Source organism: Aquarana catesbeiana, linkage group LG05, assembly GCF_042186555.1.
Source record: "Aquarana catesbeiana isolate 2022-GZ linkage group LG05, ASM4218655v1, whole genome shotgun sequence".
In the NCBI taxonomy this organism is placed as follows: Eukaryota; Metazoa; Chordata; class Amphibia; order Anura; family Ranidae; genus Aquarana; species Aquarana catesbeiana.
In genome coordinates, this window is record NC_133328.1 from 227659360 (window position 1) to 227676251 (window position 16892).

The 16892-nt window shown below is 42.5% G+C and overlaps 1 protein-coding gene across 2 annotated transcripts in view; it reads left to right on the forward strand.

Moving 5' to 3' along the window:
• The window catches only part of DDC (dopa decarboxylase), a 255579-nt gene that overhangs the window by 120906 nt on the left and 117781 nt on the right, over window positions 1–16892 (forward strand). For both annotated transcript variants that reach the window (XM_073630603.1, XM_073630601.1), the window contains exon 6: window positions 3196–3339. In XM_073630603.1, coding sequence (XP_073486704.1) covers window positions 3196–3339 — 144 coding nt within the window. The remainder of the gene's footprint in view (window positions 1–3195; window positions 3340–16892) is intronic.

Below are 16892 nucleotides of genomic sequence, written 5' to 3' on the forward strand. Positions count from 1 at the left end.
GTCAGTTTCGTTTTGCACTGAAACATTATTGCAAAAGCTGTTGGGATTAAAATGACCCATTTCTTGTAAGGCCCCTTTCACACTGGGGCGGTTTGCAGGCGTTATTGCGCTAAAAATACCACCTGCAAACCGCCCCCAAAACAGTCTCCACTGTTTGTTCAGTGTGAAAGCCCGAGGGCTTTCACACTGAAGCGGTGCGCTGGCAGGAGAAGAAAAAATCTCCTGTCAGCTGCATCTTTGGAGCGGTGAAGGAGCGGTGTATTCACCACTCCTAAACCGCTCCTGCCCATTGAAATCAATGGGACAGCGCGGCTATACCGTGGCTATACCGCGGCAATACCGCGGCTATAGCTGCGCTATACGAGTGGTTTTAACCCTTTTTCGGCCGCCAGCGGGGGGTTAAAACCGCACCGCTAGCGGCCGAATACAGCGGTAAAACAGCGCTAAAAATAGCGCTGTTTTACCGCCGACGCCCCCTACCGCCCCAGTGTGAAAGGGGCCTAACAAAATCTTGATTAGAAATATATTTTAGCAGCACTTCAGGTCAATTTGTACACAAGCGACAAGACTTTTGTCAGGGACTGTACCTCTGGACCCTCCCTCCATCACCTAGTTTAAAAACCCCTCTAACTTTTTGGCCATCTTCATTCCCAGCTGATCTTGTCCACGCTACTAATGAAACCAAGGTCAATTCTTGACTAACAGAGTGCCCCCTAAGGGATTCCCCAAAACAAACATGCAGCAGTTGTAAAGTTTTAGTGTTCTGTCTGCAGTCAGCCTTTTCACCCAGCAGAAGGCTAACACAGTAGAGAGAGAGCCCTGAGCATCACTCAGCTTGCACATATAAAGGCCTGTGGACAGCTGAGACTAATAATGAAGTATGGCTACCAGGTAAGGTGTGGACTTAATAATGGAGGGCTTTAACCAACCAAAGCTCTACAAAGAACCCAGAACAGGATTTAATATTTCAAGAAAGCAAAAAAGTTTGCTTTCCCCATATCAGTGATAAAACCTGGATCCCCTTACCTGTGTATGTGAGAAACCTTGACAACATATATCCACTGTCCACAATCCTGGTAGCCAGTGCCTCACAATGGTTAAACCAAAGCATTGAAAAAAAGAAAAAAATGTTCTTGTGGGGGTTCCTCTGTAACTGATGCATGGACATAGATTTGTTCATAAAATATGCATTAATACACTAGAACAACATTTTATACTAAGTTGAACACATAGTAAATCAGGAAGCTGAAAATATTATTGTGGCATTTCAATTTCTGTAACAAAAGAAGAGAAAATAGTATAATTCTATGAAATGTTATTTTAGTTAATCTACAGGTTATCAGAAATGCAAGCAGTAAATCAAAATGTATTCTATTGACACAGGTCAAATATTAAACATATGAAGTAAGGATAAAGTCGAGTGCACTTCCTCCTGAATTAAGAAGCAAGATTAAGCAGGGTATATTTACACTGCCTCCGGCTAAACAGACAAGAGAGTTTGCTTTGGTTTTAATTTCTGAAAGGGCAGCTGCCTTGTTCCTTCTCCTTCCAGCTATTATAGGGCACTGGAGAAAGAGTTAGTCTTTGTGTATAGACTCTGATAAGAGATGAAAAATGACAACTAACACTGACAGTAGAAGGTCAGGGGGATTTGTACCTTGTATTCTGGCTCCCATTAACATTCTGATAACATTTAAGGGTCAAACATCATCCAAGCCACTAAAACACTTATCTACAACTGTCTTTTTAGTTTAATCATTTGACTGTTATTAAAAAAAAAAAACACTAGTAAGAGTCGTATTAGCATACTAGTTTTCCACTGAATGAAGTACATACCATTGAAAAAAAAAAAAACTGCAGCTCCTTGATATCTATCTGTATGTTTGTTTAGCTGACAATCTGTGACAGCTGGAAGAAGTACAGGTGCAATCAATTAAGTGAGTCATATGATCTGTCCATAATAGCCACTTTGGGTTATAAGGGCTTCTATAGCTACAAACAGACTATAATTCCTGTGAGTTTTAGGAGAAAGCAAGTCAAGCTAACCATAGATGGTGCGATTTTCTTTCCTGCAACCACAGGTTGCAGGAAAGAAAGTTACTCGGTTCCCCCCATCAACACAGTCAGCGTTGATGGGGGAATCCATCCTGCATAGCTATTGTGTTCTCCCAGTGGGGGGGCCATCCCTGCCAGGAGAACACACAATGATAGAGGCTATAGCCTTTGACAATAATCACATGAAAAATCTGACAAGCTGGCTGCACCCAAGTTGATCGATAGATTATCTTGGGTACAATCAGCCTGCCCATACATGGTTTGAATCTCAGCCAGTCCCTGCAGAACCGACCGAGATTGGAACCATCTATGGCCAGCTTTACATACCGAAGCGCTGAGATATAAATTGCACAATATACAAATTGTTTTCCATTAAAGTGGTTCCAAAGCATCATCAATCATCCAGGCATTGCTAAAGTACACTAGTCCAATCTACTGTATCCAATACTATGTTATTTTGGCCTTTCCTTCTGCAATCTAGAGATTTCTAAGTCTGTCTATTTGAATTCTCTGCAGAGGTTTCACAATCTGGACCATTTACAGAGAAATAATTAATGCCATGCTCAACAGAAACAGAAGAGTGATGGCATAAAATAGAATAGGTAGTACATCAAGTCTGCCCCATTTCAGACGCTGTGCTCAGTTGTCAAGAGTAAGTTTGTGTAGTTTCCAACCAAGCTAAAACTACAGAAACCCCCCTATAGTCTCACTTGGATAAATGTAAATATGCACTTTTTATTCTCCCTCTTTGTAAACTTGGTACAAAATTCTGGAATGCAACCCTATGGCGGTCAATTCCAGAGAACTCTAGTAATCTAGCAACGGACCTCCAGATGCTCTTTTCACTCAACGTGCGTATTTACTATTGAATGCATTTTGAGTTTATTCATTTCTCTCTTATGAAAAAAGAATAATGGATATACAAGTACAATTGCTAGTGATGCCAGCTCTGTGTTTATTTTGTAATAATCTTCATTTATTAAAGTTGGCTAGTTTTACAGAGAGACCCATTAATATTATTAATGCACTAGACACACTTGTTAATGATAGTTTTTTTATGATTTAGTTTGTTGATAAAACCTTATCTTTCTTACTATGTAACCTATATTGATCAAAACTTGTATCCCTATTAAATTTCAGGCTCACTCGTCGGTGGAAAGGGCTGGACTAATCAGCGGGGTAAGAATGAAGAAAATCCCGTCAGATGAAAACTTTACTATGCGTGGAAAGAATCTCAAAAATGCTTTAGCAGAAGACCAAGCAGAAGGACTTATCCCGGTGTTTGTAAGTTTTCATAGTGTTCATAAATGTATAATTCAGAGACAATTTTTATATTCTTCTCAGCACAAAATGAATCTGCCTGTCTGATATACATAAAGTAGAAAACAAGAGAAAATTATGAGTTTTAAAATTTTAAATGTGCCAGTTGATTGACTGTTGAATATATATTTTTTGTATTATTTGCTTTAAACCTTAATTTTACAATAAACATTTTATGCAGGGTTCATCCATAAAAGTTAACAGTCATTGCGGGATTTCTAATATGACAAAAATGTTTAAAGCCTAAGTTTAGGTAAAATTACAAAAAAAATCTAAATCAGCACATTTAATCTGAAGTGTCCCTTATGCTAATGACAGATGCCATACTTAAAATCCTTTGCACCCCTGCCATACCCATTGGCTGTAATCTTCCTGTGCTGCAGGGGTTAATAGAGTCAAGAGATCCATTACGGGCACTAATCAAGGCTGCTGACTATGCCTGCCCTTTCAGGCCCCTCCTTGATTCATAGAAGCTGTACTATAGCTTCCATGAATGAAAAGTGCTAGGGGCAGACTTTTAATTATTCGGCCCATTCTCCATCCATAGATATCTTTTAATTCATGGAAGTTATAGTACAGTTTCCACAAATGGAGGAGGGGGCAGATAGGGCAAGCACTTTTAATTAGTACCTGTGACAGGTCCCTTGGCTTTATCAACCGCCATAGAACCAACATATTACAGCTGAGGGATATATAGTTACATAGTTACATAGTAGGTGAGGTTGAAAAAAGACACAAGTCCATCAAATCCAACCTATGTGTGTGATTATGTGTCAGTATTACATTATATATCCCTGTATGTTGCGGTCATTCAGGTGATTATCTAATAGTTTCTTGAAGCTATCAATGCTCCCCGCTGAGTCCACCGCCTGTGGAAGGGAATTCCACATCCTTGCCGCTCTTACAGTAAACAACCCTCTACGTAGTTTAAGGTTGAACCTCTTTTCTTCTAATTGTAATGAGTGGCCACGAGTCTTATTAAACTCTCTTCTGCGAAAAAGTTTTATCCCTATTGTGGGGTCACCAGTACAGTATTTGTAAATTGAAATCATATCCCCTCTCAAGCGTCTCTTCTCCAGAGAGAATAAGTTCAGTGCTCGCAACCTTTCCTCATAACTAAGATCCTCCAGACCCTTTATTAGCTTTGTTGCCCTTCTTTGTACTCGCTCCATTTCCAGTACATCCTTCCTGAGGACTGGTGCCCAGAACTGGACAGCATACTCCAGGTGCGGCCGGACCAGAGCCTTGTAGAGTGGGAGATTTATCGTTTTATCTCTTGCGTTGATCCCCCTTTTAATGCATGCCAATATTCTGTTTGCTTTATTAGCAGCAGCTTGGCATTGCATGCCATTGCTGAGCCTATCATCTACTAGGACCCCCAGGTCCTTTTCCATCCTAGATTCCCCCAGAGGTTCTCCCCCCAGTGTATAGATTGCATTCATATTTTTGCCACCCAAATGCATTATTTTACAGTTTTCTACATTGAACCTCATTTGCCATGTAGTCGCCCACCCCATTAATTTGTTCAGGTCTTTTTGCAAGGTTTCCACATCCTGCAGAGAAGTTATTGCCCTGCTTAGCTTAGTATCGTCTGCAAATACAGAGATTGAACTGTTTATCCCATCCTCCAGGTCGTTTATAAACAAATTAAATAGGATTGGTCCCAGCACAGAACCCTGGGGAACCCCACTACCCACCCCTGACCATTCTGAGCACTCCCCATTTATCACCACCCTCTGAACTCGCCCTTGTAGCCAGTTTTCAATCCATGTACTCACCCTATGGTCCATCCCAATGGACCTTATTTTGTACAGTAAACATTTATGGGGAACTGTGTCAAATGCTTTTGCAAAATCCAGATACACCACGTCTACGGGCCTTCCTTTATCTAGATGGCAACTCACCTCCTCATAGAAGGTTAATAGATTGGTTTGGCAAGAATGATTCTTCATGAATCCATGCTGATTACTGCTAACGATATCGTTCTTATTACTAAAATCTTGTATATAGTCCCTTATCATCCCCTCCAAGAGTTTACATCCTATTGATGTTAGGCCCACTGGTCTGTAATTCCCAGGGATGTATATGGAGGGGAAAAGTTTAGGTCTGGGCATGTAGGCCGTTTACTAAATAATTTTGAGTTACTGGGGACATAAAGAAGGCAAATTTATTAAATACCTTCTGCAGTTCTGTGTATACAAAGGAAAATGAGGAAGCTCAAGTCTTTAATGGGGATGGTAGTGAAATAGACCCACCTGTCCCAGATGGCTTACACCCAAGGGCCCTCGAAGAGCTGAGCTCTGGTATATCTAAGCCATTGTTTCTAATTTTTAGAAACTCTTTAACCACTTCAGTCCCGGAAGGATTTACCCCCTTCCTGACCAGAGCAGTTTTTACAATTTGGCACTGTGTCGTTTAACTGCTAATTGCGCGGTCATGCAATGCTGTACGCAAACGAAATTTGCGTCCTTTTTTTCCCACAAGTAGAGCTTTCTTTTGATGGTATTTGATCACCTCTGCGGTTTTTATTTTTTGCGCTATAAATGGAAAAAGACCAATAATTTTGAAAAAAAATGATATTTTCTACTTTTTGTTATAAAAAAATCCAATAAACTCAATTTTAATCATACATTTAGGTCAAAATGTATTCAATGTCTTTGGTAAAAAAAATGTCAATAAGCGTATATTTATTGGTTTGCACAAAAGTTATAGCGTATACAAACTAGGGTACATTTTCTGGAATTTACACAGCTTTTAGTTTCTTGAGGTGCTAAAATGGCAGGGCAGTACAAGACCCCCCAAATGACCCCATTTTGGAAAGTAGACACCCCAAGGAAATTGCTGAGAGGCATGTTGAGCCCATTAAATATAACATTTTTTTGTCCCAAGTGATTGAATAATGATAAAAAAAAAAAAAATTACTAAAAGTTGTCACTAAATGAAATATTGCTCACACATGCCATGGTTAAATGTGCAATTGCACCCCAAAATACATTTAGCTGCTTCTCCTGAGTAAGGGGATACCACATGTGTGGGACTTTTTGGGAGTCTAGCCGCGTACGGGGCCCCGAAAATCAAGCACCGCCTTCAGGATTTCTAAGGGCGTAAATTTTTGATTTCACTCCTCACTACCTATCACAGTTTTGAAGGCCATAAAATGCCAAGATGGCACAAATCCCCCCAAATGACACCATTTTGGAAAGTAGACACCCCAAGCTATTTGCTGAGAGGCATGTTGAGTCCATGGAATATTTTATATTTTGACACAAGTTGCGGGAAAATTACAAACTTTTTTTTTTTTTTTTTTTGCACAAAGTTGTCACTAAATGATATATTGCTCAAACATGCCATGGGCATATGTGGAATTACACCCCAAAATACATTCTGCTGCTTCTCCTAAGTACGAGGATACCACATGTGCAATCTACAAGCCGCTGGGGAAAGCCCCGGCGAAAGGGTCGCACGGTGCCACATGCTCCAATCTGCTGATCAAACAAGTGACTAAAAAGTGGCACGCTCGTGTAATAATTGTCCACATATAAGTGGTACCCCTTTCCAAATAAGGGTGACACCAAGTCTCACACAATCTTGCCAGCACTTCTTATGTAGTCAGGGCGGTTTGTCGGCTCTACGTGACTATCTTTTTCCTCGTAAACCATAAAACTACATGTATAGCCTGTGGCCCTGTCACAGAGCTTATACATCTTGACCCAGTATCCGGCACGCTTGCTGTGAAGGTACTGTTTGAATGACAAGCGGCCAAAAAACTTAATCAGGGACTTATCAACGCAGACAACTTGATGGGGAGTAAACAAGTCTGCAAAACGTTGGTTGAAGTGGTTTACGAGGGGCTGAATTTTGTAGAGCCGATCGTATCCAGGATCTCCACGAGGACAACAGAGTTCATTGTCATTGAGGTGCATGAACCGCAAGATCTGCTCATATCGTGCCCTGGTCATGGAGGCAGAGAATAAGGGCATATGGTGAATTGGGTCAGTGGACCAATATGACCGCAACTCACTCTTTTTAGTTATGCCCACGTTGAGGGAAAGGCCCAGAAAGAGCTTAAATTCGGAAACCATAATTGGTCTCCAATCTCTGGCAAGGGAGGACTGGGGAATAGTGGTGATGTGTTGACCAGCATACAAATTGCTTTGGTCCACAATAGATCTATAGAGTGAAAAACAGCGAATAAAAATCAAGTGACGTAAAATCAACTGTTTCCACCTGAATGCCGGGTTGGCCAGTGAATGGGGGAAGTACGGGTGCTGCAGAAGTGGTGGGTTCCCAATTAGGATTGGCGAATGCAGCAGGAAGGGCACTATGGGGACGACGGGCCTGTGTTCGTCTTCTTGGTGGCAGCAGGACACTACTTGTGCTTGCCACCTCACCAGCTTGAACTGCACTTATGGGACTCGCCACGTCACCAAGTTTTACTGCAGTGCTGGATGTATGACCAGGGTGTACTAGGCCGCTGGTGCTTGCCAGTTCACCAGAAGGAATAGCGGCACTAGTACGGCTCTGCTCCATACGAGGGACCTGCGATTTTTGCACCTCAACAACAGCAGAAGATGATCGGGGTCTGGTACGCCTGACCTTGGCAGGGACCACAACTCCGTAGTCAGAGCTATCTGTCATGGAGCCGCTGTCGTCTACAGGATCGTATTCTAAGCCTGAATCTGAAAGATGAGTGACTTCCTCTTCACTATCTGTCATGCTCAGAAACGTGTAGGCCTCTTCACTAGTGTACCTTCGGTTTGCCATTTTGGGCTCTAAATTTAGTGGTACACTAGTGAGACTCACAGGTAAAAAAGCTCCTGACTGTTGGTGACTGTATCAAAACGCTACCAAAAAAACTGTTAGTGATCGCAGGGATCAGGCCTGACTCTGCGAACGCTGCAGTTATGTGTGTTTAGTGTTTTGTAAGTGACAGTGATCGATCGATACTGCACTTGGGTGGGCTGGGCAGGGCTGGGCCGAGGGGCAAAACGCAGGTGCTAGCAGGTATCTGGGCTGATCCCGCTAACACTGCGTTTTCGGGAACCCTAAACTGCTGGGGACGCTAGTATAGATCTGATCAGATCAGATATTGATCCGTTCAGATACTATACCACTAAGGGAGGCGTATGCTGCGTGCTTGGGTGATAGCGGTACTGGCGCTAACCTGACGCTGCCTGGGGCGATGCAGACCCTACCTGACCCTAAAACCCAACTTATATCACCGCCGGGCGATCAGGGGGTTAAACCTTTATTAGGTAATAAACGGCGGGTGCCCTGAAACTATAAAAAACAAACTAACTAACCAGCGTCACCCGTAACAGTTATATGGTGATCACTGGTGAAAGGGTTAACTAGGGGGCAATCAGGGGGTTAAAAACTTTATTAGGTAGTATACGGGGGTCCCTGCCACTATAAAACACTGACGGCGAACCTAAATACTTACCTCCCTAACTAGCGTCACCTGTGACACTAATACAGTGATCAGAAAAACTATCGCTTAGTGACACTGGCGACGGGGGGTGATCACGAGGTTAACCCTTTATTAGGGGGGGTTAGGGGGGTATCCTAGACCTAAAGGGGGCTAACACTAACTGCCCTACCACTTATAACTGTCACAAACTGACACCAATGCAATAATCAGTAAAAAAAAAAAAAAAAAATGCTATTGGTGTCACTGTGACAGGGGGTACAGGGGGGTGATCGGGGGGTGATGGGGGGTGTGCCTAGAGTGTTCTACTGTACGTGTGGTGTTTGGTGCACTTACTTGATGTCTTCTCTCTTCGGCCCCGGAACGAAAAAGACTGACACGAGGAGAGATGACATCACTTCCTCTGCTGCTGTTACATTACAGTGGCAGAGGAAGATTGTCATTCGTTGGGAGCGATCGAGAGGGGGTGGCCACGAATGAGTGGCCTCCCCCTCAGCATTGATCGCTCCCCTAACGATGCCGACCGCCTCGGGAGGCAAATCACGTACCAGGTACGTGATTTTTGCCTGCCCGTGCCATTCTGCCACAGTATATCTGCGTTAGGCGGTCGGCAAGTGGTTAATGACTAGCATGGCACCACTTGTTGGGCGTAAAGGTCAATGTGGTGGCTATATTTAAAAGGGGATCAAAATCTTGACCAAGTGACTACAGAGCTGTTAATTTAACTTCCGTAGTCGGCAAGATACTTAAAATTGTTTAATAAACAATCATTTAGAAGAGCTTTTGCTAAAAAATAATAATTTAACCACCCAGATTTTTTTATTTTTTTTAACCACTTCAGCTCCGGAAGAATTGGCTGCTCAATGACCAGGCCATTTTTTGCGATCTGGCACTGCGTTGCTTTCACTGACAATTGCGCGGTCATGCGACGTTGTACCCAAACAAAATTTATGTCCTTTTTTTCCCACAAATAGAGCTTTCTTTTGGTGGTATTTGATCATCTCTGCGGTTTTTATTTTTTACGCTATAAACAAAAAAAGAGCGACAATTTTGAAAAAACACAATATTTTGCACTTTTTGCTGTAATAAATAGCCCCAATTTTTTTTTAAAAAGATGATTTTTTCCTCAGTTTAGGCCGATATGTATTCTTCTACATATTTTTGGTAATAAAAATCGCAAAAAGCGTATATTGATTGGTATGTGCAAAAGTTATAGCGTCTACAAAATAGAGGATAGATTTTTTTTTTTATCGTGACTGCAACATTATGGCGGAGACATCTGACAGTTTTGACACATTTTTGGGTCAATTGATAATTATACAGCAAACAATGCCATAAAAATGTACTGATTACTGTGTAAATGTCACTGGCAGGAAAGGGGTTAACACTAGGGGGCGATCAAGGAGTTAACTGTGTTCCCTATGTGTGTGTTCTAACTGTGAGGGATGGGACTGACTATAGGAGATGAGAGATCGTGGTTCCCAGCTCGTAGGAACTCACAATCTTTCTTTCCTCAGCTCACAGAACAGGAATATGTGTGTTTACACACACACGTCCCTGTTCTGCCTCTCTTAACCGCGATCGCTCGTGGCCGACGGTCATTGTGACCACCGGTCATGAGCATCGTCACCCCCGCAGTGCATCCGGCTTAAAGGGACTGACGTACAGCTACGGCGGTTAGCGGGATCGTGCCAACCTGCCGCAGCATAATGACGGCGGCTGGTCGGCAAGTGGTTAATAGATTACGTTCTATTAAACTGTTTAAACACTAGGAATCAATGCTATTACAGAAATCGCCGCTTAATTCAGTTTTTTATATATTACTTACTTTTTATCTTTGCTCTGCAGAGCGCTTCCATCTTTAGTGTGGGCATGTGTGGCATTCTCTTCCTCAATATGGTGATGCTGGAAATTGTCGCCATAACAATGGTCTGCGAAGGAGGAAGTGCCCTCCCTGTTGTTATGGTTTCATAGATACGCAATCTAAAGCAAACACATTTAGCCTCAAAGCAGCGTTACTTACAGTTTTGAAATAAAACGATGCTAGCCCTCTGACTCCTGGGAAAGGATGACACACATCTCCCAGGAGCACTAGCGAGCACAGGCACCAAGGGAAATTACATCATGCGCCGCAGAGAGGAAGTGGCAGAATACAAAGGACCCCATAGCAACAGCCCTGAACGAGTGCGTAAAAAAAAAAAATTTCCAAATGATGTTGCTGATGGATATTACTGTTGATTTCTGTAAAGTTCGTTTTATGGGTGGAACTCCACTTTAAGAACTGGATGGATTTGCCCCCTTAATGACCAGGCCATTTTTTGCTATCTGGCACTGCGTCGCTTTCACTGACAATTGCGCAGTCATGCGACGCTGTACCCAAACAAAATTTATGTCCTTTTTTTCCCACAAATAGAGCTATCTTTTGGTGGTATTTGATCACCTCTGCGGTTTTTTATTTAGGACAAAAATAGTCCTACAATTTTGTAAAAAAAGCAATATTTTTTACTTTTTGCTATAATAAATATCCCAAAAAAAAATAATTTCTACATCAGTTTAGGTCAATATGTATTCTTCTACATATTTTTGGTAAAAAAAAAATCGCAATAAGCGTATAGCGCAAAAGTTACAGCGTCTACAAAAGAGGGGATAGATTTATGGCATTTTTATTATTATTATTTTTTTTAGTACTAATAGCGGTGATCTGCAATTTTTTTTTTTGCGGTACTACGACATTGCGGTGGACAGATTGGACACTTTTGACACTTTTTTGTGACCACTGACATTTATACAGCAATCAGAGCTAAAAATAGCCACTGATTACTGCATAAATGTCACTGGCAGGTAAGGAGTTAACACTTGGGGCAATCAAGGGGTTAAGTGCTCCCTAGGGAGGTGTTTCTAACTGTGTGGGGATGGGACTGACTGGGAGTAGAGAGAGAAAGCTGTTCCTGAGTACTCTCTCTACTTCCCTGCCAGAACGGGGTTCTGTCTGTTTACATTGACAGATCCCCGTTCTGTCTCTGTGAGGAGTGATCGCGGGTGGCCGGAGGACATCGCATCCACCAGCCATGAGCATCGGCTCCAGGGACGTGGCGCGGGCCTGCTACAGCCTTTTTAAAGAGCCAACATACAATGACGGCGATTCACGCAGCTGTGCCATTAGTAACCCCAAGGTTCTTTCTTGGGACCCTTACTTTTAACATATTTATAAATGATATAGGTTCTGGGATTGAAAGTACCACTTCAGTGTTTGCAGATGTTTGCAATGCACTATTTAGTTGGGCAAAAATTCCGGAAATGAGGTTTAATGTTGATAAATGTAAAGTTGTACACTCGGGGGCTACATGCCATACATGCATCATACACAATAAGAGAGAGGAGAACATCTAGGAGAGACATTGTGGAGAAGGATCTGGGTCTGCAATGCCAAGCTGCAGTTTCCAATGCAAGCAAAATACTTTCTTGCATTAACCTCTTCCAGCCTGCACTATAGCTAAAAGAGGGCTACAGCACAGGCTTAAAATCACGGGAGGGCGTCCATGGATGTCCATCTGTGCTCGTGCTGCCTGCGGCGCTTGGCCAGCGCCCTTTGTGATCGTTGAGTTTTTGGGACTCAGCTGATCAGAGATCGGAGTAAAGGGCCAATCAGCCAATGACAGCTGATCACACGATGTAAACAGAAGCCGGTTATCAGCTTTTTTTTCCCTCACACTGACAGCGTGAGGAGAAAAGAATAAAACTGATTAACGGCTTCTGTAAAAGGGACATGAGTCCCAACATTTACCCACAAGTGCTGCTAACCAGTGCCCATGAGTGCTGCGAATCAGTACCCTTCAGTACCTCATCAGTGTCACCCATCAATGCTGCCTTTCAGTGCCACTTACCAGTGCCTATCAGCTCCCATCAGTGCCACCTATCTGTGCCACCCATCAGTGCCACCCATCAGTGAAGCCTCATCAATGCCTCCTGATCAGTGCCCACCAGTGCTGCCTCATCAGGGCCCATCAGTGCCACCTAGCAGTGCCACCTAGCAGTGCCGCATATCAGTGCCCATCAGTGCAGCATCATCAGGGCACATCAATGAAGGAGAAAAATTGCCTCTTTGCAAAATTTTATAACAAACTATGAAAAATGATTTTTTTTTTTTAATTTTCTGTCTGTTTAGCAAAAACATAAAAAACCCAGTGGTGATTAAATGCCACCAAAAGAAAGCTCTATTTGTGTGAAAAAAAAATGATAAAATTTCATATGGGTTCAGTGTAGCATGACCGCGCAATTGTCATTCAAAGTGGGGGGGGAGTGGGGTGACCGTGGCGACCCGCTGTCAGAGTCACACCCCAATATTTTGGCCGGACGCAAGCAGAGACCAATGTTATTCTTCTGCTGTGGACTTAGAGCCAGGTATCGGCTGGCAGGGGGGAGGAGCGAGGGAGGGGGTATGGGGTGGGTGGTTTGCGTGGGGGGGGAGGGGGGAGGAAGAGGTAAGGTCTGGGGGAGCAGTGGTGGGAGTGGGAAGTGGGGGATCGGGGGGGAGGGGTGGGAACCAGTCCTGCAGGGGTTCCATAAAGGGGCATTAAAAGGAGTATGCATTAGTGTGATGAGGCCCTTTTTTGAGAACAAGGTGAGATGACAGAGATTAACTGTTTGACATACAACGTAAAAGGGCTAAATTCTCCTTCCAAGAGACATAAGGTGCTAAGAGAGTTACAGCATTACAATGCGGATGTAGTGTTTCTTCAGGAGACCCACCTGACACTGGATACACATATCAGGTTGTTTCAAATTACTTCCCGAACTGGTTCTATAGTGACTCCCCTATAAAGAGGGCCAAAGGGGTGGCAATCGGGTTCTCAAAACGGACCAAGTTTGTTCTCTTAGAAAGAAGAGAAGATCTGGAAGGCCGTTATCTTTTCTTTAAGGTAAGGATCGGGGAAAGGATTTTTACTCTGGCAAATGTGTATTGCCCAAATAGAAATCCGATCGAGTTTTTGTCTCAAGCCCTAAATAGGTTGATGGATTTTAGGTCTGGAGAGGTGATACTGGCAGGGGATTTCAATTTTTGCTTAGATCCAGTGTTGGATAGCACATCTAGATCACAGGGAGTAAGTAGAAAACTCTTAAAAAACATTGGGCTCAAATTACATAACTGCCAAATGATTGATGCATGGAGAGTGCAGCACGCGAAAGTCAAGGATTATACTTTTTTCTCCCCGGTGCATGGGTCCTATTCAAGGCTGGATTATCTAATGGTAGACCACAGCTTGTTAGAATTCGTAAAGGACACGAAGATTGAAATAACCACGTTGTCAGATCACTCTCCAGTCTTGATAAAAGTGGGGATCCCAGGATTGCGGAGGTCCCCATTTTCATGGCATCTGAATGAAAAAGTTATCGAAAATCCCAATATTAGTGGAAAAATACAGGAAGAAATCGATGGGTTTCTTTCAAAAAATGATACGGGGGAGACATCGGGATCAGTCCTGTGGGAGGCATTAAAAGCATACATAAGGGGCATCTTGATCTCAATTGGGGCAAGCGTGAAGAAAGAAAGCTTAAAAAGAAAGGCAGATCTTATAAATGAAATTCACCATCTCGAACAAACCCACAAAGCCTTTAAAGGGATTCACAATACTCTCCCACAACAATTAATAATAAAAAGAGAAGAACCTAAAGGACTTAATGAAGATAGAATCTAATCGAATCTTAAGTAAACACCTAAAAGAGAGATTCAGAGGGGGTAATAAAGAAGGGAAGCATCTGGCAACAGTGTTGAAGAGGAAAAGAGGGGTAAACTTCATAGACAGGATTCAGAATAAAAAGGGGGTACTAAGACATACATCTAGAGAGATAGCTGAAGAATTCCGGAAATATTATACAAATCTTTACTCAGTCAGACAATGCGGGAGTGGAACCCCGGAAAGAGAGGAAAAGGTGAATGAGTTTCTAAAAGTGGCAGTACTACCAAGTCTTTCGGAAAGCGACGCAGGGGAATTGGATAGACCAATCACTGAAGAAGAGATCTTGACTGCCTTAAAATCATCTCCCCCTGGAAAGAGCCCAGGGCCGGATGGCTTTACAACCTATTTTTATAAAAAATGTAAAGAGTCCCTGGTCCCAAAGCTCTGTCAGATTTGGAACGGGTTGGGGGGCCAGGGGGAGCTATGCGAGGGGGCTTTGACAGCTTCAGTGACATTAATCTTAAAGGAAGGAAAAGATAGCTTGTTGTGTTCGAGCTACAGGCCGATAGCGCTGCTGAACGCAGATATTAAATTATTTGCCAAAGTATTAGCCAGGAGATTAAAGGATAAAATGTCATATTGGATCCACCCGGACCAAGCAGGATTTATACCAGGGAGAGAAGGGAGGGACAATGGCGTTAGGTCGCTTCTTATCATGGAAGCAATTAAAGCGAGTGGGTCCCCAGGTCTACTTCTGTCGATTGATGCAGAGAAAGCATTCGACAGAGTAGACTGGGGATTCATGATCAAGACGTTGAAGGCGGTGGGACTGGGGGGAACCATGTTGAACTGGATTAAAATATTGTACAAGTCCCCTTCGGCATTTGTCAAAGTAAATGGCACACCATCAGGGGAGTTTAAGATGGAGAACGGGACCAGGCAGGGTTGCCTGTTGTCCCCTCTTTTGTTCGTTCTGACTCTGGAGACTCTTCTGGCCTCGATCCGAAAAAATCCGGACATTAGTGGATGTGTGGTGGGGAGAGAGGAACACAAGTTAACGGCATTCACTGATGACGTATTGTTCTACATCACTAAACCGAGAATCTCGATCCCTAATCTACTCGACACCCTGAGGAGATACGGAGAGTTATCAAATTACAAGGTTAACCTCAGCAAGTCAGAAGTTTTAAATATCAACATAGACAGACAAGAAGTACTTAAGGAAGTATTCCATTTTCCGTGGAGCAAAAATATCAGATATTTGGGGGTTAAATTAGCAAACTCTCTAAAGAAAATCTATCTATTAAATTATATCCCACTTTTAGATGAGATCAAGCAGGAAACAAAAAAAAGTATTCACTTACCGATCTCTTGGGTCGGACGTATAAATACTGTTAAAATGACTTTGGCCCCGAAGATCTTGTACAAAATGCAGTTGCTACCTATTCCGCTAGCTCAGTCCTATTTTAGAATATTGAATAGCATCATAACTAGATTTATATGGAATGATAATAAAACATGGATCGCTTATGAGGTCCTGAGTAGGGAAAAAGCACAGGGTGGTCTGGCGCTTCCAAACTTTAAAAAATACTACAATGCGATAGTGTTGTCACGGGTGATAGATTGGGAAAAGGATTTGTTAGACAAAAGATGGGTTAATTTAGAAAAAGATTTGAGCAATGCAAAATTGAATCACTTAATATGGAACCCCCCACACTTTAGGAAGTTAGGCCCTAATACGCACACTATAACACGTCATACCTTTAAAATTTGGGATCAACTTCATAAACAAAATGCATGGGAGTTTAATTCACCACTTATTTATTTAAAAGATAACAAGTTTTTTTTTGCCAGGGATGGGGGAGGTGGGAGGTAATTGGATAAAAAAAAAAAGATATACAAATGAAAGATATCACGAAATACGGAAAAATTATCACTTTTCAGGAGTTAGCCCTGCTCAAGGACCTCATAAAAATTGATGTGTGGTGGTACAATCAGCTTGTGCATTTTATCAAAAGTCTCCCAGGACCTGTTAGAGAAAAAAAAAACTATAGGCCACTGGAGAAACTGCTTTTGAGGGAAAAAGTAATAAAGAAAATAACGGGACTTTATAAAATATTGATGGATAGGGGGGAGGGAGCGGTACCGCCATACATCAAAAAATGGGAATACGACTTGGGATCTGTATGTAGTAGAGAGACATTGGAGGCCATTTTCAAGGCAACACATAAATCAGCAGTAGATATGAGAATGATAGAAACCAATTATAAGTGCCTGTCCAGGTGGTATGCGACACCCGATAAAACAAGTAAGTTCCAATCGGACAAACCCTCAAATTGCTGGAGAGGGTGCTCCGATAGGGGAATGATGGTGCATCTCTGGTGGGATTGTCCAATTATTAAAAAAATTTG